This window comes from Gopherus flavomarginatus, chromosome 9 (assembly GCF_025201925.1).
Source record: "Gopherus flavomarginatus isolate rGopFla2 chromosome 9, rGopFla2.mat.asm, whole genome shotgun sequence".
Lineage (NCBI taxonomy): Eukaryota > Metazoa > Chordata > Testudines > Testudinidae > Gopherus > Gopherus flavomarginatus.
Genome location: NC_066625.1, coordinates 3,227,208 through 3,252,110, shown reverse-complemented (window position 1 = coordinate 3,252,110; position 24,903 = coordinate 3,227,208). Strand labels below are relative to the sequence as shown.

The 24,903-nt window shown below is 43.7% G+C and overlaps 2 protein-coding genes across 2 annotated transcripts; one reads left to right on the top strand and one right to left on the bottom strand.

Annotated features, from left to right (window-relative positions):
* Nucleotides 1-3,322: 3,322 nt before the first annotated feature.
* On the bottom strand, nt 3,323-7,056 carry PGP (phosphoglycolate phosphatase). Its single transcript, XM_050968619.1, has 2 exons — nt 6,417-7,056; nt 3,323-4,506 (listed from the first exon to the last, which is right to left on the bottom strand). The coding sequence occupies exons 1-2, from the start codon at nt 7,030-7,032 to the stop codon at nt 4,181-4,183; spliced, it is 942 nt and encodes a 313-aa protein (XP_050824576.1). The 5' UTR covers nt 7,033-7,056; the 3' UTR covers nt 3,323-4,180.
* A 511-nt stretch (nt 7,057-7,567) lies between these two features.
* Nucleotides 7,568-23,288, top strand: E4F1 (E4F transcription factor 1). Its single transcript, XM_050968567.1, has 14 exons — nt 7,568-7,764; nt 9,728-9,879; nt 9,975-10,074; nt 11,673-11,878; nt 12,518-12,638; nt 12,999-13,151; nt 13,763-13,926; nt 14,866-15,093; nt 15,426-15,528; nt 16,516-16,733; nt 17,551-17,749; nt 19,779-19,939; nt 20,335-20,397; nt 21,951-23,288. Exons 1-14 carry the CDS (start codon nt 7,608-7,610, stop codon nt 22,296-22,298), a joined length of 2,373 nt encoding a protein of 790 aa, XP_050824524.1. The 5' UTR covers nt 7,568-7,607; the 3' UTR covers nt 22,299-23,288.
* Nucleotides 23,289-24,903: the final 1,615 nt, after the last annotated feature.

Sequence of the window (24,903 nt, the reverse complement as noted above, 5' to 3'; positions counted from 1 at the left end):
TAAAAAGGACAAAACAGCATTTTTCAAAAAAAATTAATAAAACTACCTTAAATGTGCTGGATACATAAGAATAATGTTTATCAAAACATAGAACTGATTTATTAAAGTGCAAAAGAAGTATCTGTAATTAGTGAATTTAACTGATGGTTTCTGGTCATCACATCCTTTGAGATTTTAGATCTAGTAGATCTCATCCTCTCATATTTAGTTTTTTGCCCCATAGACTGGAAGAAAAAAACAAGCTTTTTCAGCTCTCAATTGGTTTCTAACTTTGAATGATCTAGTCATTGAACTGAACTAGTTGAATAAATTGAAATGAAGAAAACATTCTCTCTGAACCTGCAGAAGAGGCTATAGGGGTCAGAAGTTGATTTAGCACTTCAACAAACTCTGGTTCCAGGTGCTTAGCCGGTGACTTCTAGTTCAGTGATTTGACTCTTTAAAATTGGCAGCAAATAAGTACAGCTAAATATTATTTGTGTATTTAATTTAAATAGTTTTAACAGAGTATAGTAAGTTTAGGCCTCATCAGAGGTTAATTTCAAATAGTTTTTGGTTTTTTTTAATAAAAATTTAAATTTACATTGATTTTTATTCACCCAGAGACTGATGCAGCACAGGTCATCGCAGTACAGATTTTCCCCAGGCTCCATCTATGTATCGCAGCTACTTTAATGAGCTTAGTCCAGTTCCCAGTGAAGAGGTGCCTGCATTGCAAAGCTACCACCACTACCGATCACTGTCACTGCAGCCAGACGACAGGATCCGTATGTTATAGTACTTAGGTATACAGCTTTTCCTATTGGATGTCAGTTTTATAAGTTGACTGATAACAGGTGTTGTGTGTATCCCTGTAGGGTTAGCTAGAGCTCAGAAATGTGGCCACATCAAGCCCAACCTCTATTATAATAAATGCTATGGGCTTCATCATGGCTCTCTAGAGGACCCTCTTTAAAGCAGATCTTAACAAGTAAGATTTTTGTACATCATACAACCACCAGTTTACCCAGAGGAGACCTAGAAGAGTAATGAGTACAAGGAAACTGCTGCCTAACAACCTTGAGCAGACTGTCTTGAATTTTCATAACGAGCTTGGGATAAGGGTAAGCCTCGCTGCAGGAGCAAGCCCAAGATGGCTGGTTACTGGTTTTTTCATTCCTTTTGAAGCACCTGGCCTGCCTCCCACATTGCCTCTCAAGTCCCAGACACCCAATAGTACATTGCCTCTCAATGTTTAATTGCAGAGGACCAAAGACGGCTCCACCCTTGTTATCTGGGACCCACTAGTTTATTATTAGAAAGACAGAAAAAGGTAAACTGACAATGGAGACAGTTGTGCTTCTTCTCATTCTATTGTTACTTCTGTATGACTTGAAAATTCAGAAAAGACAGCGTGAAGTTAACCTACTAGTAATCAATGATACAAAGTGCTCTAGTGACACACAATTAAGAAAGCATGCCTACATTCTGCTAAAGCCAAAGGGTTACCTGGCCACTTTTCTCATTCAAGTTTTAAAAGTAGTAAGAGGAAATAACTCTTCAGCACATGCTGGCATTGTGAAATACCATGGCACAACAAGAAGTTCCTTAAAGGAAGTAGCTTCAGCTCCGCTAAAGAAAGAGTAGGCAGTGATGCAATTTAACCACACTGGTTAGTTCTGCAAGAGTAACTATTGACCAACATTGTAACACTTTCACTCTACCCTTCTTTCAAACAAGTTTATACCACATATATGCTCTCAGAGATAGAAAAGTCAAGTGAAATCTTTCACAAACTATTCTAATTATTCTGAACAAAAAAGGGGCAGGAACCTGCTTAGCCATGCTGAGCATGATATTTTGTTTGAAAATGCAAGAGAATGTGAAAATGCTAGCCAGGTCATAGGCTTCTACAACCCACTCAGTGCTGGATCTAGGTATTGAAAATGAAGAATAAGATTGAGTGAATATTAGTTCTAAAAAACAGAGTTAGCAATAACAGCATATGTATTTCACCACTTTAGATGCAATATTTCATGTTGTTGTAATATTATATGTAAACACAGAACAGACCACAGAAACAATGAGAAAAGCCAAAGGAAAAAACAGGTTTGTAAGTTTAATGTACATTCAAGTATAGTACTGACAACTCCAATAAAATGTATGGAGACTCTTTAAGCATAATAAATGCTTTCACCAATACAGTTCCACAATACTCAGGGAAAGACAGAATGAATATAGGTAATGGTGCCATTGTATAGGTATAGTTCTCAAGAGGGATGATGTGCAGCTGTTACATGGTTTAATACCACACTGATATTTACTCCTTTACTTAACATATTTTCCTGAATCTCTATAGAATTTGATAAGTACAAGTCTAGAAAATAAATCCAAGAACATACTGTATCTGAAGTCTTCCCAAACTGCAATAAACCCACAATGTCCAATTTTACATTAACTAGTGTCAGGAACAAATTCTACATGACACAGGCATTTCATCTCGAAGCCTTTTGAGGCTTACAAAGGAAACATAGTACAGGGTAGAGATATGACTAATGCCTCTTACACACTTCCAGAGTTATAGATGAATGCCGACATTAATTTATAACTAACCTTTTGTAAGAGTTTTTTCAGCTCATATCCTGGTAACACAAAGATATTATGAACTGCACAATTATTGCTGTATGAACAAGATGATACATTTACATGTTTCAAGTGTTTAAGTATGAGGAAATGGCACTAATATACACTGCCAGACTTGTTCAAATAGAACAATGAGAGAGAAATTAAAATACAGACTCTCATTCAATTACCAATAGAACTTCTGTTGAATAACGGAACACACGATTTGCATATCTGATTACTTGAGTTATTTTTTAAACACAAAAGCTTAAAATATTTGTTGCGGAGGTTAGTGCAGCAAGAACAAAAGCTATCTGGAGGCCTATTTTAAAGTTGTGAAGCAAAATAACCTGAGCATTCACTCTTACCTAGGCAAGTAGCTGGTGTCAGGCCCTCATACCAGCTCTGCAAGGAAGGTATTAACATCAGAAATGTAAAGGAAGCACCATGCTGTTCCAGTACTTAATCACTATTCCACACAAAATAAGCCCAGGGAGTAAGGAAGATTTACCATGTGTACTGTACAGATTCCTCAAAGAAGGAGCAGATTTAGACTTTACACAGCTGAAGCCTAGGCAAACATTTGTTTTGATATTGAGGGACTGGGGAGTTCTAAGGATGATCACAACTGACTTTTTTAAAGTATCAGTTGATACAATTCTTTCCTGCAAATGGTATTAATGTAGGACAGTTCTGTGTGATTACACTTACTGCATTCTCTCAGTAGTATGCAAGTGCCTTTAAAAATTAATCCTTAATAAAGGGTGAAGAACATTCCTCATATCCTTCTTTTTGGGAAACAAGATAATTCTCAATATATTATGTTTAATGTATACTTTAAATACATTTCTGATATATCTCTTTAGTGTCAGTCAGGGTAATTACTTTATATACCACACATACTTTACATATACATCCAATATTTGGACAAATACAACATACAGAAGATATCATTAATATATTTTGCATGTAGAACCGGTCCAATTTGTATCACAACTGCAATTTATATGATCAAATACAGGACAGATATTTGAATTGCTCTCCCTTGAAGTTACACCTGCAATAGGCTGCACATCTAGAACAGGACCTGAGTAAACATCAAGAACCCAGCATGGGACCAAATTCTAACTGAGCCAGCCTGTGCAAGCATAGAAGAGAGCCATTAGACAGCTATACCAAAGAGTTAATTCCCTGAATAATCAAGTCTGAGCTACGGTTTGTCATTCAAAACATACCGCAAGGTTGGTTCATTTTTAAATCTATTCTGTTTTCCATAACCCAGTCCAGCAAAACAATATATGACACCTCATCTCACAAACATTTTGATGTACGTGTTGGCTTTAAAAACCACAAGACGACTGGGTGACACTATAATGCCCTCTTCATTTCAAAGTGCATTTTAAAAACAAGATTTGTAAACAAAATCATCATAGGACTCAAATGGAAGGTTAAAAGCTGACTGTTTGCAATTGCAAGTGGTGTCACACTGTGTGTGTATTAAAGTAATGAGTGGTGATATTAACTACTGCCCTTCACTAACGTGGGTACCTTTTCAGGAGTTGGAGAGATTTTTGCTATTTTAATCCTCAAGTGCAGGAAGAAGGTCAGCTATGCTATCAACATAGTAATCAGGAACCAGGCTTTTCCTGGAAGGGCAGTCACTCTCCTGGTGACCTTTTACTTCTTCCAGAGTAGTGACTCCAGTGAGAGTCAAGAGAGTGGTGAGGCCGCAGTTATTGCCCATAAGGATGTCTGTGTCCAGTCGATCTCCCACCATGATGGTACGAGCAGGTTCGATCTTGAACTCACTCGCCACGCAGTCAAAAATGTATCGGCTGGGCTTGCCTATGATGAATGCCTCACGTTCTGCTGCCATCTCTACCGCTTTCACAAGACAGCCAGTCCCTGAAGGCAGAAGAGAAAAGCTAAGTGAAATATAGGACAGGACTTGTGGTACCCAGAAGAGCCACTGCTGCACTGCATGGTATTTCAGACATGTAACCCCACAATATTAAAGACCTAATAATGGGCAAGAGGCAGCTTGCCTGGTGCAGATTAAGGCAGAGTAGGGAAATCCAACCCCTCGCTCTCATTTATAAAATATTTTAATTTGCAATAACTAACAGGGTGCTGAGCTACCCTGCCAGCGAAGCCATGCAGTGCGATTGCTGCCATATAGACCTCACTGCCATGCCTGCACTCCATCAGATCCCCAGTCAGCTGCAAAGGGTGGGATGCTTGCATGCTACTGCAACATAAGAGGGTTTAGAGTAAAGGTTTTTCTAGAAAATCCAGTTCTGTGACTGAACAGGTGAAAAGAGGGCCACAGGTAGTGTTCCCTCATATTTTACATTCATGTGCGGAGTGAATTTTGTTGTGTGCACCAATATGGAGGTGATGTGTGACACATCACCTTCATATTGGTGCACATAACAAAATTCATGCGGTGGGGGTGGGGCTGAGGGATTTGGAGTGTGGGAGGCTGGGCAGGAGTGCCTGAGGGCTCTGGCTGGGGTGGTGGGCTCTGGGGTGAGGCCAGGGATGAAGGGTTCAGGATGCAGGCTGCCCTGGGGCTGTGGTGGGGAGAGCGGACTCCCCCAGCCCTTACCCCCCGGCCACAGCCCCGAGCCCCTCTGCGGGGTTTAATAGGCAGCTGTGTGGCCACACAGCTTAGAGGGAACTTAGGCCACAGGTCAGCCAGGGTCAAACCCCTCAAACTTTTTATATTCCAGAATACTCCAGATTTAGACTGCCTCATTTGCTCGGACTGGAATTGGAAAGATTCTACTTGTGTATTCAACTGTAGAGATCAGGCTGCTGGGGACCACTGGCCCCAACAGATCCAGGCTCCATAGGGAACAGGGCAGCCCTGAACCATGAAGCCAGTGCAGTCCCCAACCACCCAGCATCAGAGTGCTGGTTTCTACACAGCTGTAATCAGTGGACTGTATCCAAGAAAGACACCTGTCCCCAAGACTTGTACTGCCATCGAGATACCCATATACAAGCAGCATAGGTGTCCCAGCACATTCTTTAACAAAATACAGCAGAGGAGACTCAACTGAAGCATAAAGTCACACAAGTTGTAGGTACTGCCATCACATCTCTCTTTGTTGCAAGAGATATGGAAGGGTCAAGAAACTAAATAAGAAACTACAGAATGTGAAGTAGGGATGCATGTTGCTCAGGAAAGCACTTTTCACTCACTATAACTTGGGGGTGGGCTGGAGAGCAAAGAAGCTGATGTCAAGGCAAAGGGACATCTAGAGTAGCATCCACAAAGGGTCCTCCAGGGGAAGAACGTGAGGAATAACTGAATGGCCCTTTCCTCATTCTAATGTTGGAGTGAAGTAGGCTGGATGCCTACATCAGCACATGATCAGGTGGAAGGGGTTACAGATGGGGCACAGAAATGTAACAGATGTGACATCAGGGGCCATCACATTGCCTGCCCAAGCAGACTGCAGACAGGCATGGAGCTGTGTGACAGCTGTGACCCAAGGGTGCCAGCACATCACCTGGCCAAGGGGACTGTGGATGGGGCACAGAGCTGCACGACAGCTGTGACCCCAAGTACCAGTGCACTGGCCAGCAGAGGGGCTGCAGACGTGGCACTAAGCTCACAGTGGGGACATATTTTGGTGATATTTCAAGCCCCAACCATCCCTCCCGCAACGCGGAAACACACATGCAAAAATCCATGCCTCAGGCCGTGGCCAGGGCCGACCTCCTCCATCGGGAGCGGCCTGAGGGGACCCACCGCCCCCCCTTCTCAGGAGGAGCGGGGCAGGAGGCCCGGCGCCCCAGCCACGCACCGGGGATGGTGGCGCCGCCCTCCAGCGGCAGGCGGTGGTCGCGGTTGGTGCCCACCAGCAGGCAGTCGGGGCCGCCCCGCTGCAGGTAGCGCAGCGCCTGGCACAGCTTGGCGTAGCAGAAGTGCTCGTCGAAGCCCACCAGCACGGCGCGCACGGCCGGATCCAGCGGCGCGCGGCTCCAGTCGGCGGGGCCGGGGCCTGGCAGGGCGGCGGGGCCGGGCCCCAGGTGCGGGACGCCGACGGCCCGCAGCTCGGCGCTGAGGGCGGGGCTGCCCAGCACGTAGGCGGCGGCGTCGGGCGGCAGCGCCCGGCTGAGGTAGCGGGCGGAGCAGTAGGCCGAGCCGAAGACCTGGCGGGGCTCGGCCGGGGGGAAGCCCAGGCGCCGCAGCTTCTCGGCGTAGGCGTCCCGCGTGCGGCTGCTGTTGTTGGTCACGTAGCAGAGGCGCTTGGCCCGGGCCTGCAGGCGGCTCAGCACGGCCGGCGCGCCCGCCACCGCCGCGTCGCCCCGCCACAGCACCCCGTCGCAGTCGAACAGCAGCGTGTCCGCCGCGCCCAGCACCTCCCGGGCCGCGGCCGGCTCCAGCCGCAGACACCGCCGCGCCGAGCCCTCCGCCATCGTCCGACTGCGCGACCCTCTCACCTCAGCCGGCCGGCCGGCGCGCGCTGTGCGCAGGCCTCCGACTATTGGGTAACCGGGCAGGGAGCCCCGCTCCCGCTGCTGCCCATTGGGCAAATTACCCAGAGAGCCCCGCCCCCGCTGCTGCCCATTGGGCAAAGTACCCAGGGAGCCCCGCCCCGCAGTTGCTCGTTGGGGGATAAGGCATGGAGTCCCGCCCACTCTTTAGTCCAATGGGTGACAGGATCCGTAACCTTAGTCATGTCGCTCGGGGACCCGATTCGTGCCCTCAGCCCCGCCCCTACATCTCATTGGGTAACTGGTTATGGACCACACCCTCTTCTCAGCCCATTGGCTAAGCGAGCCTCGCCCCCTAGTTGCATCTGGCGGTAACTAGTCGCCTGAGAGCTCAGGGTCACGGAGGGTCAGGGTAGGATCATAGGGGTCAGAGGAGTGGCGTGTCAGAGCGAGGCTCCCGCGCGCGGCTCCTGGCTCCCCTCCCCTGTGGCATGCGGCCCGTTGTTATGACGACACGGCCGTAAAGCCGCCATCTTGGTGGTGCGGCGCGTTGCGACATGGAGGCCGTGATGGCAACGAGCGCAGGGCCGGCGGGGCTTACGGCAGCCGCGGCCGGGGAGCAGGAGGGGGTGGCGGCTGCCGCCTCCAGCCCGGCCCAGGCGCCCGCCGGCCCCACCGCCTTTCTCAGCCTCCCGGCGCCCTTCAGCGAGGAAGGTAACGGGCCTGGGGCGGGCCCGCGCCCCCCGGCGGGGCCTGAGGGGCGAGCGGCCTGCTGAGGGGGTGGCGCGCTCCGGGCCCCTCATGGGGCGGGGGCATGGTCAGCGCTGGGCCCCCAGAGCGCCCCTGGCCCGCACCGGCCTCTCAGCAGCCGGCTCCCGCCCCCGGCCAGCCGCTGCCTGCAGTGCGGGTCCCCCAGCGCCGAGGGGATTCGCTGGGATGCAGAGAGGGTGATGGAAATGGCGAGGGGCCTGGAAAAACTCTCCTCGAAAGAGAGTGAAAAGACTGGGGTAATTGCCCTTGTGAAGGAGATAAGCGGGGACGTGGTAAAATGAGAAATGTTCTAGCAGGGGCAGATGGGGAGCTTCAGTTCTCCCTGTCCTACAACACAACAGGAGAATAGTCAAAACTTAAAAATGGCTCATTCAGACCTGAAAAAGGAAGCGTTTGTCAGGAAACGCACATTCATCGCAACAAGAAGTTGTTGCGGCCAAGAATTTTAGCAAGAGCCAAAAAAAAGGACCGGACATTTGTATGAATGACAGTATCCAGAGTTATGTGAGTTAATGCTAACAACACAGGGACATTAAAGCTCATGCTCCATGGTGTAAACTAATCTCTAACTAGTAGAAATACGGTTGAGACCTAATGTGTGTGTAGGGGGGATTATCCCACCTCTGCCTGTTAAGGTGTTTTTACACCTTCCTCTGAAGGATCTGATGCTGCCCACAGTTGGGAATGGGATACTGACGTAGCTGGATCTCAGGTCTGATCCAGTATAGCCATTGCTATATTCCGAGAAAGCATCTCTCTAGACTCTAGGGCAGGGGTTCTCAGACTTCTGCACTGGTGACCACTTTCACATAGGAAGCCTCTGAGTGCGACCCCCCCCATACATTAAAAACACTTAAAAAATATATTTAGCACTATTATAAATGCTGGAGTCAAAGCGGGGTTTGGGGTGGAGGCTGACAGCTCACGATCTCCCATGTAATAACTTCACAACTCCCTGAGGGGTCCCAACCCCCAGTCTGAGAACCCCTGCTCTAGGGCCTGGTCTACACAGGGGAGAGGCGGTGAATTGATTTGAGTTAAGCAACTTCAGCTATGTGAATAACGTAGCTGAAGTCGACTTACTGTGGTGTCTTCACCGTGGTGAGTCGACTGCTGCCGCTCCCCTGTCAACTCTGCCTGCGCCTCTCCCTGAACTGGAGTACAGGAATCAACGGGAGAGTGCTCAGGGGTCGATTTATCGTGTCTAGACTAGACGCAATAAATTGATCCCTGCTGGATCGATCGCTGCCTGCTGATCCGGCCTGAAGACATACCCTTAAAGTCCTCTTCCAAAGGCTCTCTCTTTGGTTTTATTTCCTGATTAAGGTTTCCTATCCTTTTCCAGGTTTCTTAGGCATATAGTGAGGGTTAGTGCTGATTGAGGGAGATGCTGTAATGGGCTACGTAGTAAGGCAGCTTTGTAAATTTTCACTCTCTTGGGATGAGTAACCCCACTTTTTGGGGGGCAAAGAACGTATCACTAGATTTCGTTTTTAATATCCTCTGCTGTGTTGTCTGGGTTGGTAAATGTTCATGATCCTTTTGCAAGACTGCACAAAGGGTTTATGTAACTTGTCTTCAAAAACTTGGAGCCCCTTATCTTGTTGCTCCTGGCTGTGAGCTGTCCAACCTGTGTCCCTGTGATGCATGAATGCCACAGTGTTGCCCCTTAAGCAAATTAACATCACAGCCCTCTACAGACCCCAAAAGAAAATACTGCTGTATGAGCAAAAATGTGTCTAATGGGGAAAGAGTCCTAATTCTTACATGCTCCAATTTCAACTTCCTCTCTTCATATTGTAGGAGATTTAGTAAACTGGGTGGCAAAGAGCTGTTGTCATACAGTCTTAAACACCATGTATGTTAACTTCCAAATCTAATAAATTTCTTACATTTGAAATTGCAGATGAAGATGATGTTCACAAGTGTGGTCGTTGTCATTCTGAGTTCACCTCTTTGGAGGAATTTGTACAACACAAATTACAAAAGATCTGTCAACGAACTCAAGAAGCCATTACTGCCACATCAACAAGTCTTCCTAGCCAAGAAGTACAAAAGGTGACAACCATGTCTCAAAATAATTAGAACAATAATCTAACATAAGCAAGCATCAGATATGATTTTAACTTTTCCTACTAAAACATCTGTTACAGGAGGTCGTTCCTTCTGTTGAGGAGTCCATAACTGTTGCTCATATAGTTGTTGAAGCATCTTCAATAGCAGAAGAAATCACTAATGCATCTTCTATAGTAGGTAAGTTGCAAGGTCTTTATGTAACTGATGTTACTTTAGTAATCTATTATTTAGTCTATTGCCTTACTGTGAAGGTTAGTCAGATGGAGTTGCATTGTAAATTTGAGTTGTGCCCTCACTAGCTCTGTAAGAATTTGATTTCATAGTCAATAGGCATGCATCTGAGGAAGTGGGTATTCACCCACGAAAGCTCATGCTCCAAAACATCTGTTAGTCTATAAGGTGCCACAGGATTCTTTGCTGCTTTTACAGATCCAGACTAACACGGCTACCCCTCTGATACATTGTCAATACTGTATGCTGTTAGAGTTGCTTAGCTTCACTCTATTGTGTATATGGGGAGAAACAGATTTTAGGTGGTTTTTTAAGCAATGAAAATGTATACTAGTTTTCAGTTAATGGCTTCTTTTGCAAATTTCCGTTTTTAGGGAATTATAAATTTAATACACCTTCTGGTCTGAAAATTGCTACGTGTACACTTCCTAAGAAAGCATTGTGGATAGAAGTTCTCTAGTACATCACAAAAATGACCTTGACTCTTGGATCTTCTGAAGTGAATTCTAAAATGGAGGCAAAAATTATAATTGAATAAACTTGTATATGTAGGTCCTTGTGAGGCGATGTTAACTCTGCAACGGAAGATGGTTTCTCAATAGAATTTTAGATTTTAGTTCAAATGAAGTCACATTATATTATTAATCAATGTCCATAATAATTAGTAATGGAAATATTTTTTCTTTTTAAAATAAAGACTTTAATGTTTCTGAAACTTTACTTCCATTATTCATTTCTGCATGTATTCATTTTAGTAAATTGATAGGTCCTCTGGAAAAAATATAAATTACAAAATACTTTTTTCTATTGAAGCTGTACCTGGTTAGAAAGTTTTAAATAAACTCTCCCTGTCAGTTTTCCATTTAGTTCATAATCACTGCATCCCTGTCTAATGTGGTTTGGCAGAACTACAACTTTTTGTTTTAGTGTCTCCGCAGTGTAACTGATTTTGGCTTGCACTGTATTGCCTATTTTCTGTACAAAATAAATCCATGCTGCAGGGGAATTGGCCAGACCACCTAGTTACAGGTCCCTTCCAACTCAAATGTTTGTGGCATTTACTTTCAAAGGTTATGTGAGATGACATCTCTGTCATAGTTGCAGATGAAAGGCCTTGTTGACTAGTCTGGTGGTTGCCAGTCTAACACATTGTCTCACATAGGGATCTATGTATGGCTCCTGAGCTCTGGGATTGGTTGAACTAAGGAGGGAGCATGCTAAATATCCACAACTATCATGATGAGTGGAAATCCTGCAAGGCACCTTTCCAGCTCTAACTAGAGTATATTTATTATGTATTTTATTTAGATTTAAAACTCCACTTCAAAGAACATCCATCCTGAGCTCTACCACCTTTAGCATGACTTTGAAAATGCAATAGAAAGTTCCATAATCAGTCAATATTGACTGGCATATACCATTTATGTTTAGTCCCCTGCTTCCCTTTTCTTTCCACTACTTGATATCCTAAAAGATTGAATCCATTGAGTCACATGAACCTGTGTTATGTAAAGAACGTAGCTGTCTTCATATATTTTTCCTAGGTAGTGGGCACATCAAAGAAGTCATTGTCACAGGAGAACAAGTTTTTGAAAACCCAAATGGCCAGATTGATGGTGAGATCACTGAAGGGCCGGGCAGCCCCGATGACATGGAACAAGATGGCTCCACAGAGGTGATCAGGGTGAAGCTGCTGGTTAATAAAGAAGGTCGATACGTGTGTGAGTTGTGCCACAAGACATTTAAAACAGTAAGTTCTGGAGCTGGTAGCTTTACAGGCTACTTTGTAATGTTCATATTCTCAAATCCTTTAGGACAGCTGTGCATCATGATCTCTTCAGACTTGATAGAAAACTCATTTTCTAATACATGATCCTATTTGGAGAGTGACCTCATTTCAAAACTAGTACCAGTCAGTCAGATTGGCCATTGGTGATAAAGGTTTAATGGCTGTCTACAAAGGAATTGCCATACCGATCACACCAGTGGACTATTAACTTTATCTGGTACCCTGTCTCTGATAGTGGCCAGTGAGGAAAGTAAGAAACCTCTATAATGGACAATCATGGAATAATCTGCAGGTGAAGCTGCTTCTTCACCGTAGTAATTGGCTTAAGCCCTGAAGCAGGAAGGCTTATGTAACTTATGTAGTTGTGCATTAGGCTGCATTCCAACATGTCCATTATCTTCGCTTGTAAATTTAATAATACAAGCACTTCTTTAATTCTGGTAATGGCTGGAACTTTGTGTTTTTTGTCAACATTCTAGCAGTTCTACAGTTACATTTTGGATTAATAGTGTGAGTGTTCTTGAATGTCTTTGATTTGTTGAAATGTAAAACAATAAAGGAGCATTTCTACCAATTTTTTAAAACCAACTCATTTTCTAGGCCAGTATCCTTAAAGCTCACATGATCACTCATAGTAGCAGGAAGGACTATGAATGTAAATTATGTGGAACATCATTTAGGACAAAGGGGTCTCTCATTCGACACCACCGGCGTCACACAGGTAAGTTGCTGTCTGTTTTAGTATAGTGGTTCCAAATTGCTGGACTGGGCTGTACTTGGCTCCTCCATCTTGTCTTAAATGATGAGCTGAAGTGCTCTACTGTTTTCCAGCTTGCACTGAGCTGAGTACAGTCTAAATCCCCTGGTGTTGGGGCTGCTCAGAATCCCAGTTTCAAAAACTCTTGCCATTGCAGATAGTGCATGTAATTGGATGGAAGGTAGTGGGCACAGGCAATTAAACTTGCTCCAAAACGTTGGGAAGTGCTGTATTAGAAGTATGTTTGATCAAGTGAAAATTCTTTGATGGAGTTAATAGAATTTGTTTGATGTAAAGATTCATGCTTTCTCTTACTTTGTCAAGATGAACGACCTTACAAATGCAAGAAGTGTGGGAAAAGCTTCAGGGAATCAGGAGCTTTGACACGGCATCTGAAATCTTTGACACCGTGCACTGAAAAAATCCGTTTCAACATGAGCAAAGAAATAGTTGTTAGCAAAGATGAATTGCCAACAGGTCAGTGAAATAGCAAATACATGTCATGCATCAAACAAAGTGTAGGTCATGTGACATTCCTAGCATTCAAAAGGGGTGTGTGTGTGTGTGTGTGTGTGTGTGTGTGTGTGTGTGTGTGTGTGTGTGTGTGTGTGTGTGTGTGTGTGTGTGTGTGTGTGTGTGTGTGTGTGTGTGTGTGTGTGTGTGTGTAAGAGAGAGAGAGATCTGACTCCCATTCTTTAGAAAGAAACTACCTCTGGACAGGTAGCCATCCTATCAATCCAGAGTGAATATGGACAGAGGCATGCCATGGATGAGTAAATATGGATCATAGATTTAAAGATCTATTTGAGAATCTGGCACCAAGACCGTTATAATCACAAAATTGATATTGAAATCAGTGTTGAACTGTATCTATCTGCAAAATGCTGGATGTCATTATATGGAACAATGCTAGAAAAAGATTACACATGGTAAATGCAAAAAAGCAGTCCTTTAGCCAGAGGTTAATATTTCTAGATACACTGAGTAAGATATACTGAAGTACAATTAAGTCAAGTGGCTGTAAATAGGGTTTAGCTTCAAACTCAGAACTAGACTGGTTGTTTAATCCTGTGCTTCTTTTCCTTAAGAATCCTGTAGTTCAAACACAGAGGCTGTTTCACCTATAGCAAGTGAATCCATTGAGACTCCTGTGATTCACCTATTAACAGATGCAAAAGGCAATGTCCTTCATGAAGTCCACGTCCAAATGCAGGAGCTTCCTGTTGTTGATACAAAATCCTTGGATCAAGAGGTGTGTTTGTTTCTGTTGGATACCCTTCACATATTTTATGCAAAGAAGCAGAATTGCTATTCCTTGGTCAGGGCTTTTGAGTTGGAAGGCAGCATTGCTCACTTAAATTCCCCTTACCATCAGTTCCAAGGACACACTCAAAAGGAGAGGTCTTACTCAAGAAGGTCTGCACAGGGCTTGTATAGACCAATTTTAATTCTGTTTTATGTTCAGTAGCTACCTTTCCTGTAGAACTTCAGTTCCAACACTAGATGGCAAACATTCTAATCTCATTTGAAAATAACACATAGCTCATGCTGCTGACTGGTTCTTTACAGGACTGAGAATGGTAGGGCATGTGGTTGTCAATGTATCCTCTTGCCTGGGGAGAAACGAAAGTCTGTGGTGCTACTAATGTCTTATTTACTAACATCTTAACTTTGATGTGAATATGAAATTTAAAAGAAGCTAATAAGCCAGGTGTAAATAAGGGTGAGGATGCTTTTCCTGTCCAGGCTGTGAAACTGATCTCAAAAGCACGTAGGAAAATAGCCTGCATGTTCAGAGAAAATAAATGGCTGTGTGTGGCCTTTTCCGATAGCCTACTAGAGCATCTGGTAGTGGAGTTTACAGTCTCCGTTGTAAAATCGAAGTGATCTGTCACGTATCTGTATGGGATCAGTGATGGTTGGTATACTTCTGGAGTGACCTAAAATGGCAGTATTTTATGGCTACTCTGAGGTTAGACATCAAGAGAAGGGCTGGAAAGTGTTCCTCCAAGTCCAGTTTCTCAAGCTCTAGGACTTTTCTCCAAAGCAGAAGCGTCTCTTTTGTTTTCTGGTATCTAAGATCACAGAACCAGTCACGCTGGTGACAAGCACTGGAATACAGAGTTCTCTTGTCTAAAAGGCTGACTTCACATCTGCTGTTCTTATCATCTGACTATTTGATTTTCTTTAGCCATCAAATCCCAAGGAACTACCATGTGAATGGGAAGTGAACAGTGAGAACTTGCTGAGGCAAGCCATGAGGAATTCTGGGATTGTGATAGAAAAAGTCACTGTGGAGGAGATGCAAAAATCAGATGAACCTGGTGTGGCTGCTACAGAAGAACTAGAAAATGAAGAGATGGAAGTGGAAGAAGAGCAGTGTGGGGAACAGTGTGTTGAAGCAGAGCAAGTAGAGACTGTATGTTTGCGTCATGCGCTTTTATCAATTAGCTTATTTTTTCTTTTCCATAGGAAATACGTGGGCTTTGATCACATGTGATCACCTTAGGCATTGGCTTCAGTGTATCTACACTTCTGATATTTGTGCACTACGTAGCCACATAGTGACCAGCAGAGAGTGTAATATTTTTTGTGGGTTAAAACTTGGTGTCCGCACCATCTGCTTCTTTGATAACTTGATTTTTCTTGTCTTTAAATCAAAGCACATTTAGCTTAGAATTTTGATTAGGAATATTGATTCCACATACTATATGGAAAAGGCACTTATATTATGATATTTAATTTCAATAGACAGATACAGAAACAAACGGATACAAAAGTTATGTTTGCCCTCACTGTAGTGAAGTCTTCAGTGGGTCTGTTTCCCTTGAAATACACATCAAAGGACATTTAGGTAAGCCTACTGCACATGCTGTTCTCTAAAATGTACATATCTGAACTGTTTGTGTAGCATTTGTTGTGCAAACTTTATCCCGCAACTGCATGCAGATTCAATTAGCATTTAAAACACTAATGGAGAAATGAAGCTCAGAACAACTGAGAAGAGACTTCCCCTGAGATCTGAAAGTGATGTAAAGTCTAGGTTAAAAAATGCAAAAGTAGCTCCGTATTTCAGGAGCTGCGGAGGTGAAGGCTCTTGCATTAGTGGGGGGAAGTTTGTGTGGAAAGAACATGAGAGCTGGATTCTAGATGAGCAGGGAAAAGATTGAAGAGAGACCAGATCTGCGAGTGGCTGGAACAGCTCCTTGACATGCTTTAAAAGACAACAAGTACAATTTTGAGCTGGATCCTGTAATGAATAGGCACCTAATAGAATTTATGAGAGAACGGAGAAGACCTCATGTTTATTATCCATTGTTAATGCTTATATTGGAAAAATCATTCCTCCTCTTCCCCACTAGACTCCAAGGAGGGTACAAGAATGGTCTTCTGCAGAAAGTCTTTCATTTTAGCCACATAAAAGGTACAGCACAGTTAGCAGGACAAATGTTCCCGCTACATGCCTGCACATTGCCTTGCTGTGGAGGGAGTGCTACTAAAGATGGGGGGACAGATGGACTTCAATCTTTTTGGCTCTGCTGCTGCTGACAAATGCAAATTCTGATGATCTCTGATGTGGGCAGAAATACTGGGAACTGGTCTGAGACAAGACCTGTTTCATGTAAGACACAAAATAGCCATTAGATAATATTCTCAACCTGGTCTTGATTTGAACCAGGGTTCTGAAGGGGAGAAGCACCACATCATCTTACATTAACTCCCCTGTGCCATCTAGTCCCTCTGGTCAGACATGCTATAATGTTATTACTTTGGTGCAATAACGATTTCAGAATTCCTTTGTGCTGTTGTTGCCTGTGGGCTGAAAGATGTCTCCCTGTAGGTTACAAAGTGTTTAAATGCGAGGAGTGTGGTAAAGAGTTCATGAAAGGCTACCTGTTGAAAAAGCACCAGGAAGTGCATGTCAATGAGAGGCGCTTCCGTTGTGGTGAGTGTGGCAAACTCTACAAGACCATCGCGCATGTGAAGGGACACAAGAGGGTGCACTCAGATGAGCGGCCATATTCCTGTCCAAAGTGTGGCAAGAGATACAAAACAAAGGTAGGTGCCTCTTTCCAAAACACTCTTGCCTGCAGATCTTTCCTCCCCAAAGTCATGCTCTGTGGAAAGTTAACAGGCTTTGTCTAACAGGGAACTGATAAACTCTTTAAAAAAAATGTAAAATTGTTTTAAGATCCAGTGATACAAATATGAGGGGCTTAAAGTGAGGGGCAAGGCTCAAACAAGCTTTTGGAGAAAATTCCCTCCTGTTCTGGATGGACATCCTGTGCTGCAGTGGATTGGTAAGGCAAATAGTTTAGCAGGTTGGTGCGGGGGAAAAAATTAGTCACTATGTGAACTGACTTTTTCTTTGCCAAATATGACAGTTAAAAGATAGCAGTTGCTATGTAAAAGCATGAGCTAATCACCTCTGGTGAATGAAGTTTGCCTTCAGAAAAGGTAGGATGCAGTTACCTCTGAAGTACCAGGTATAGGCTGGAGTTAGCACACTGAACCAATGTCAGCCTCATAGACATTCTGTAACGGATTCCTAATTCACTGTAGGGAATGCAGTTTTGGTCTGTTTTATTTTAGTTATCCATCTTCAGCTGTTCCAGGAGAACTAAAGGATCCTGGACTCTACCATTAGATACAATGACCTTGCAGTTCATCTCTAAGTAGAGAAATAGTGGGAGCTGTTTCCTTGTTCAGGAATAATCTGTAGTACCTGTAGCAGAGGAATATTCCTGCTTGGCGGTGAGGAAAACCTCAAAGGGGTATCTGCTCTGAGTCAGAGCTGTAATACTCCCTGAGAGAGGCTGTTTAAGTGGTTTGTTCCTATCACTCACTCTTCCATCCTCTCCACTTTCTGCTGCAGAATGCCCAGCAGGTTCATTTCCGCACTCACTTGGAAGAGAAGCCCTACATCTGCCAGTTCTGCAACCGGGGCTTTCGGGAGAAGGGCTCATTGGTTCGTCACATCCGTCACCACACAGGCGAAAAGCCATACAAATGTTACAAGTGTGGACGTGGGTTTGCAGAGCATGGCACTCTTAACAGGCACTTAAAAACCAAAGGTGAGATAGGGAGGCATCTGTCTATGGTGGGATTCTCCTGTGGTTTAATTTGGGCCACCTGCCCTGCTATGGCTGAATCTTAGTGATCATTTTGTATGAATCTGTGTAACAGTAAACTTCTCAGATCTGTGTGACATCAAGGTCTGCTCAAGTCACACCCTAAGCAAATTCAGTGGCTGATAGACCAGTCTTGTTTGAATGGGCTCTAGCTGCCTTTCCCATAAGCTGTTGATTGTTTCCCTGCAGTTGAGTGGCACTAAAAGGCGCAACATTTATTCTTTAAACTGCTAAACGAATCCCTTCTACATTCACCCTTCCAACCAAAAGTAATGCTGATCAGTAAGAGAACTGGTTTATGGATAACAAGAGCTGGTCCATTCATCTCTTAAAACGATAATGAAAAGTGGAAATCAATGAAATCAAATTCATTGATATGTTAAGTCTGACAGAGGCAAAAACATTGAGATAGCTGCGTTTCAAATGCTAGCTTCCATGATCTGTAAAATGTGGCATTTGGAAGGGGAGAGAGCCTCTCTCCCATGCAGCTTCCACCCTGAATCTCACAATATGGGTTTGGCTATTTTGTCCTGTAATTGTTACATTCTCCAAGGCTTTAGGTGAGGCCAGAAAAAACAGGTGTCTTCATAAACTAATGCAAGTTCACCTGCCTCCCAACAGCAAAAGGATTAAAACACAATAGAAGGGCCAGGTGCCAACAGCTGCTTGCATTTTGTGTTCTGTAAAGTTAAATGTGGCAGGTAACTCTACATTTGTTGTTGGTTTCTTGACAAGTGAAATTGTCCGTCATCTTACTGCCTTTTTCTGTGAAATGCCACAGAGTGGTGTGCTGTATCTAGCTGAAGCTGCTAAGGTCTGCTAGGCAAATACTAATATTCATAACACTTGCAAATAAATATTTACGTAGTTGATGGGATCAGCACCCCTTGAGTCACACTACTTGTTCTTACACACCTCTACCCCGATATGACGCTGTCCTCAGGAGCCAAAAAATCTTACTACGTTAGAGGTGAAACCGCATTATTATTGAACTTGCCTTGATCCACCAGAGCGCGCAGCCCCATCCCCGGAGTGCTGCTTTACCACTTTATATCCGTTTTTATGTAATGTTTATGGGTCGTGTTATATCGGGGTAGAGGGGTATGTACTAAATATGTTCTAAAATCATGTTGGCACGTAATGCTTCTAGAGAATAGTTACAGCTTTGCTAGGAACATAAATATGCTGACTTGTATGCTAACACAATGGCCTGGCTGCTTATGAGGGATGTCAAGGAATCTTGGGTCTATTCTCAGGGGTGAAAGTCACATTAAGTACTTACTGGTATGGGGGCCTGGCTCTGGGCCCCTGAAAGGGGCAGGGCCAGGGGTCAGTCTCCCCTAGCCAGCCCTGCCACGCTGTCTGGCCCGTGCTGCCCTGGGCATGGGGTAGCTGCTCTTTTTCCCCCGTTGGTGGCAGGAGGGGGCAAAAGTGCCAACGACAAAGCACTGCCTTGGCAAAGGACCCTCCTTAAATGTCACTCCCCCATAGGGTCCCTACCAGCAGGACTGCTGATAGGGTGGGGCAAAGGGGGCAGCAATATTAAAGTGCTGCCACAGTAGCACTTTTAACATCACCTGCATACAGGCTGGTACCGGCGGCCACTTCTTACTGGTATGCCATACTGGCCCACTTTCACCTGTCTATTCTTATATACCGAGGACTTTGAAAGTCTTGCCCACTATTTGATCTAAGCACTCAAACGCTTACGTTCCTAGTAATTTCATTGTATTATTTGTTGAAGTTGAGGCTGGATTCTAGTCTCCAATGTAGCATGTTGTCTTGGAGCCTAAAACTTGGGCCAAAATGTTTGGTGGAGGTAGGGAGGAAGATTACGTAACTGCTGCTAGCTTGTATCCAGCAGTATCCCATAAATAGTGTCTCATTAGGTTGACACAATATTAGGTGGGACCTGGCATTTGATTTTGGGTATGAAAATCCTTGTTTCTCCTGCTGTTCCTGAAATATTCAGGTGGGTGTCTTCTTGCATTGAAAGAGGTTGAAGAAGTGATGGTTTCTGAGGAAAGTCAATCAGCTGACAACTTAGCGGCAACAGTTATTTCTGAAGATCCTCATACTGTTCTAGTAGAATTTTCTTCAGTGGTGGCAGATACTCAGGAATACATCATTGAGGTAATAAGCCACTGTACCGGGCTGGTAGTAACAAGTGGATAAGGAAGGGGAGATGGAAAGAAGGGCTTGTGTTCCACTGAAACCTGTGCTGTAACTAAATGTGCATTGCTCACCTGTAATGCAATAAATAGGGGAGACGAGTCCATCAGTCCACAGGGTGCTATGGTGAAAGGATGCTGAGTCTCTGCTAAGAGGGGCACACCCTGCATCACTTCTGAGTAACCTGTGTTAATAGGGCCTGGAGGGAACTACATACACCTGCTTCCTTAAGAAAGACAAGTCATAACAGTAGAGGGAGAACAGGAAGAATATTGTGGGAGGGATCCTGCACTTCTGTTGCAAAGCTTCACACAAACAGAATCCATTATAGCATTCTTTTGCTTGTCTCTTTCTAGACTGCTACTGAAGACATGGAGACCAGTGAAGCTACTGAAATAATAGAGGGAACAAGACATGAGGTAGGCTGCCAATTTTGATGCTCCTGTCGGAGGGTGCTGTCCATTACCCACTGTTAAGATGAACATAGTGCCTGAAGCCACACTAAGTATACCAAAACCCAGTGAACTCCCCCCAAAATATAGTTTTGCAGACTGGGCTTTATGGCTCAGCACAAAATAGTGTACAGACTGGGTAAGTGGGGACTTCACACTAACACTAAGATCTTTGTGAAACTTAGAGAACAGTAAGTGTACTAAAACAAAATCATAGTTGGAATGAAGGAGTCGAATGGCTAAATTGGAATCATCAATATTTAACTCTGCAGTTTGGTTCCAGCTCAACTAACTTAAAATTTTAGTTCAGTAACCAGTTTAGCTACTTTGAATCTATTTAACCTACAGGAAACATCTGAACTGGTTCAATGTCTCACACTTATGCTTGCACTGTAACTCCTAGCAAAAGAATACAATGAAATATTTTTCACTGTAGAAAATTTTTTAAACAAGTTATTTGCACTCACTAGTACAACATCCTCCAGCCGTCTGTCAGTCATATTTGACTGTTAAGGTGACAAGCTGGGAATAGGCAGCAGGGGATGGATCACCTGATGATTCCCTGTTCTGTTCATTCCCTCTGGGGCACCTGTCATTGGCCACTGTCGGAAGACAGGATACTGGGCTAGCTGGACCTTTGGTCTGACCCAGTATGGCTGCTCTTATGTACAAAATGAATTTCAGACCAGAAACCATCCTCTTTCTACACTCACTTGCATAGGAGGAACAAGCACTCAGCAGTAGGCGATTGAGGTATTCTGGAAGTTGCAGTTTTCCCAGAACTAGTCCTCTATCTAAGCATAACAGCCAGGAGAACTACCACTACCAGAACTCTTCTCTCCCATTCTTGTCTTCTAATGGCTTCCTGGGAAGTGTAGTGTCTCTGCCTCCTGCCCTCTCTCTAGGGTTGGAGCAGAGAGAGACTCTTCCTCAACACTCCCAAAAGACTACAGAGATGTCCCTTAGCATTTGATTACTGAACTTGTTTGGAATGAGTTACGAGTTTAGGAGTTTTTTGGGTTCCATTCAAGTTCACTCAAAAAACAAACTCTGAATCAGGGTTCAGGTTTGGTTCAACCCCCTGGCTGGAACTGCAAAGTTAAAGTGAGAGGCTGGCTAGTCTCCTGCTGGACACACACATTGTGGTACATCTTTCTTAAGTTCTTACACTGAGGCCATCACTCTGGTATTTAAGAACCTGGAATCTTTGACATCCTCATGCTAGTTTTAAAAAATTTGTCTTGACTTCATTATATAAACTGCTCCTTTCTCAATACCAGCAGTTCTCTAGTGAGATGAAATGTAACGAAGTACTGCAGCTATCTCACTCTCACGAAGATGCCATACCTTCAATAATTATTTGAATTTATCTGAACCTATTTGTTTGTATTACCTCACTAAAAAAAAGCTACCAGGCTGCAGTTACAGTTGTAGCTGGGCAGCAGTAAGCACAATACATTGAACAAGAGGAATTGTCTGGATTATTGATAAGAAAAAAGGTGTTTTTTTTTTAAACTTAGGTTGACAGTCACATTATGAAGGTTGTGCAACAAATAGTAAATCAAGCAAACTCCGGCCACCAGATCATCGTGCAGAACGTTACAGTGGCAGAAAACTCTGAAGTAACTACTGACACTGCAGACACTATCACCATAGCAACACCAGAAAGTCTTACAGAGCAGGTTGCCATGACACTGGCTTCGGCTATTGGTGAAGGAGCTGTGCTGACAACAGAGGGTAGCATTGAGACAGAAGAAGCAACTGTGACAATGGTTGCATCAGAGGATATTGAAATAATGGAGCACGTAGGAGAGTTTGTGATAGCCTCCCAGGAAGGGGAGGTGGAAGTTCAGACAGTGATTGTCTAGGGCTAACATAATGAATGGCAGACCTTAAAGCAGTGGCAGGCAAGCAGCGGCCCATTGGGGTAATCCATTGACGGGCCATGAGACAGTTTGTTTACATTTACCATCCACAGGTTCGGCTGCCTGCAGCTCCCAGTGGCCACGGTTTGCCATTCCCAGCCAATGGGAGCTGCAGGAAGTGACAGCCAGCATGTCCCTGTGGCTTCCTGCAGCTCCCGTTGGCCGGGAACAGCGAACCATGAACTGTCTCGTGGCCCACCAGCAGATTACCCTGACAGGCTGCTGGTTGCCCACCACTGCTTTAGAGTCAAGTGTTTTTCACCAGGGCAGGAAACAGACTCAATCAGCACTAACGTTTGCTATTTCAATTGCTTGGGGAGCAGGAGAGAAACTCGTTAAATATATACGGCAACACTTTATAAACTGAAAGTGGTATAAACTAGACACTATACATTTTGTTTTAAAATGGAAATGCCAGTACTATAAAGACCTCTGCCTAGCTTTAAGGTGCAATAAGGACTGATAGTCTTAATTCACACCATCTAACTTTTTGTACAGCTGCCTCCAATAAAGAAATATCCTTTGCAAAGCATTTACCTCAGGCCATGGGACAGTGGTGTTCTGGTATTTAAGTCAACTTAAATGGAAGATCTGTCTTGCTCCGAGAGAACCAGATTCATAAATAACTGAAGAGTTTCTGGGCAAATTTACAACTGATGAAAGACCATGGTTTCATGCCTTCCAGCCACACTACTCTAATCCTCATAAGGCATAGTAATGTAGGTTTCTCTCTATCACAGACAATAGCCTTTTATATAAAGAACTCTGACAGAATGCATCATATCCTTGCAATGCTCCATAGGTTGCTACTCAGAGCTAATCTTTTCATGTGTGAAGCCATATTGTACATGATTCTTTTGTAACCATATACAGATTTTTACTTGCAGATTGTAAATAGAATACATTTTTTAAAAAATAAAATATTTAAAGTTCTTTATGGTTCTAGTATTTCTTCTCTAGTGAACTGATCATTAGAACCAACATGAAGAATCTCTGAAAAGAGAAGGGGACATTCTCCCCCCTAAATGTACAACTTTAAAAAATCTTCACTGAGGGTGATTTGAACTTGTCTCCAACTTAGTGCTTGAAGTCTGGGTGGCACAATCCCTCATAGCTATGAGATTTCAAACAAAACTAGGGCTTTAGAAGGCAACCTCTTGTTTTATTCACTCCTCTCCCAGGGTAATTTAGCTTAACGTTCTGGACCCTACAGCCTAGATCCACAATGGTATTTAGACTCCTAACTACCATTGAAACCCATGGAAGTAAATATTTTTATAAGCTGGGCCTGGGTTCCTTTGTATAACCCTAGCACAACCAAGGGCAGTGTAATCTTCCCCCTACCACTAAGCACCAATTTTAACCAACTGTAATTTGACCTATTATGGCTCCAGGGATTAAAAAGACAAAAACTGGGTTAATAGACTTAAAATGGGATTTAGGCTCTTCCAACTGTACCTGTCATCCTCTCACTGCCACTCAGGGTGAGCTTGGGATGAAGACAATTAAATGAGCCCATCTACCCAGCTTATGTCATGCATCAACTCTGCCAGAATTCAAGTCTGAGTTTTACAACATGAATTCCATACTCATTTTGGGACTATGCACTAGTAATGGTGGCTAAGTAGCCACAATTTCAAACCCTTAGAGAAGGTTTAAAAAAAAGCATGCATACTTTTTTTTTTTAATAGGAAAGTCCTGTATTTACATATGCAAAGCAACTCTACCTAATTTCTATCACCACAGTTTTCAAAAGTGACTAGTAATTTTCAATGAGCAACTTAGGAAACCTATAGTGGGGCTTGATTTGCAGAGGATAGAAACTCAGCAGTTTCTGAAAATCAGGGCATGGTGTTTCAATGCCTCAGTCTGACACTAAGTCTCAGCCTGTGTCACCTCCTGCGTACACATGCATTTCCTATAGGCTCTTCCATTGCAAAAGAGCATTGAAGGGAAGATGCAGGAAACAAAAAGTGCTATTTTGGATGAAATGATGCATCTTTATATATTTTTAAAGTAACTGCTTTATGAAACTACTTACGTTTATAGGTAGATTATATAGTCAGCATTTCTATTTTTCATTCATGCAAATAGTATCTTTTTCATGACAAGAAGACATTAATAGTTTTCACATGACTGTCTTAGCAGGAATACTCTTCATCATGAGGTAGGTTCTGTCACCCATTTAGTATTTCTTTTACTGTAGCATCTAGGAGCCCTAGTTAAGGGTGAGGACCTCATGGTTGTAGGTACCTCGTACACACACACAGACTGTCCCTGCTCTAAAGAACTTCCATGATAAACTAGCACCCCTCTTAGGAAATTTTATTCTCATTTTACAGGGACACATTCTACTTACTACAAATTACAGATTTGCTTCATAATGGGTATCCATCACAAGTACAGCCAGGGAAACATTCAGCTTAGTAAGCCAAAGGAGACCATTCTCACAGCTTACCTGTAAAATCCTCCCATAACCACTGGTGATGTGTAAAGAGGATTAACTTCAAGTTCATAAAGTCAAATGAAATTAAACAACTGTCATGGA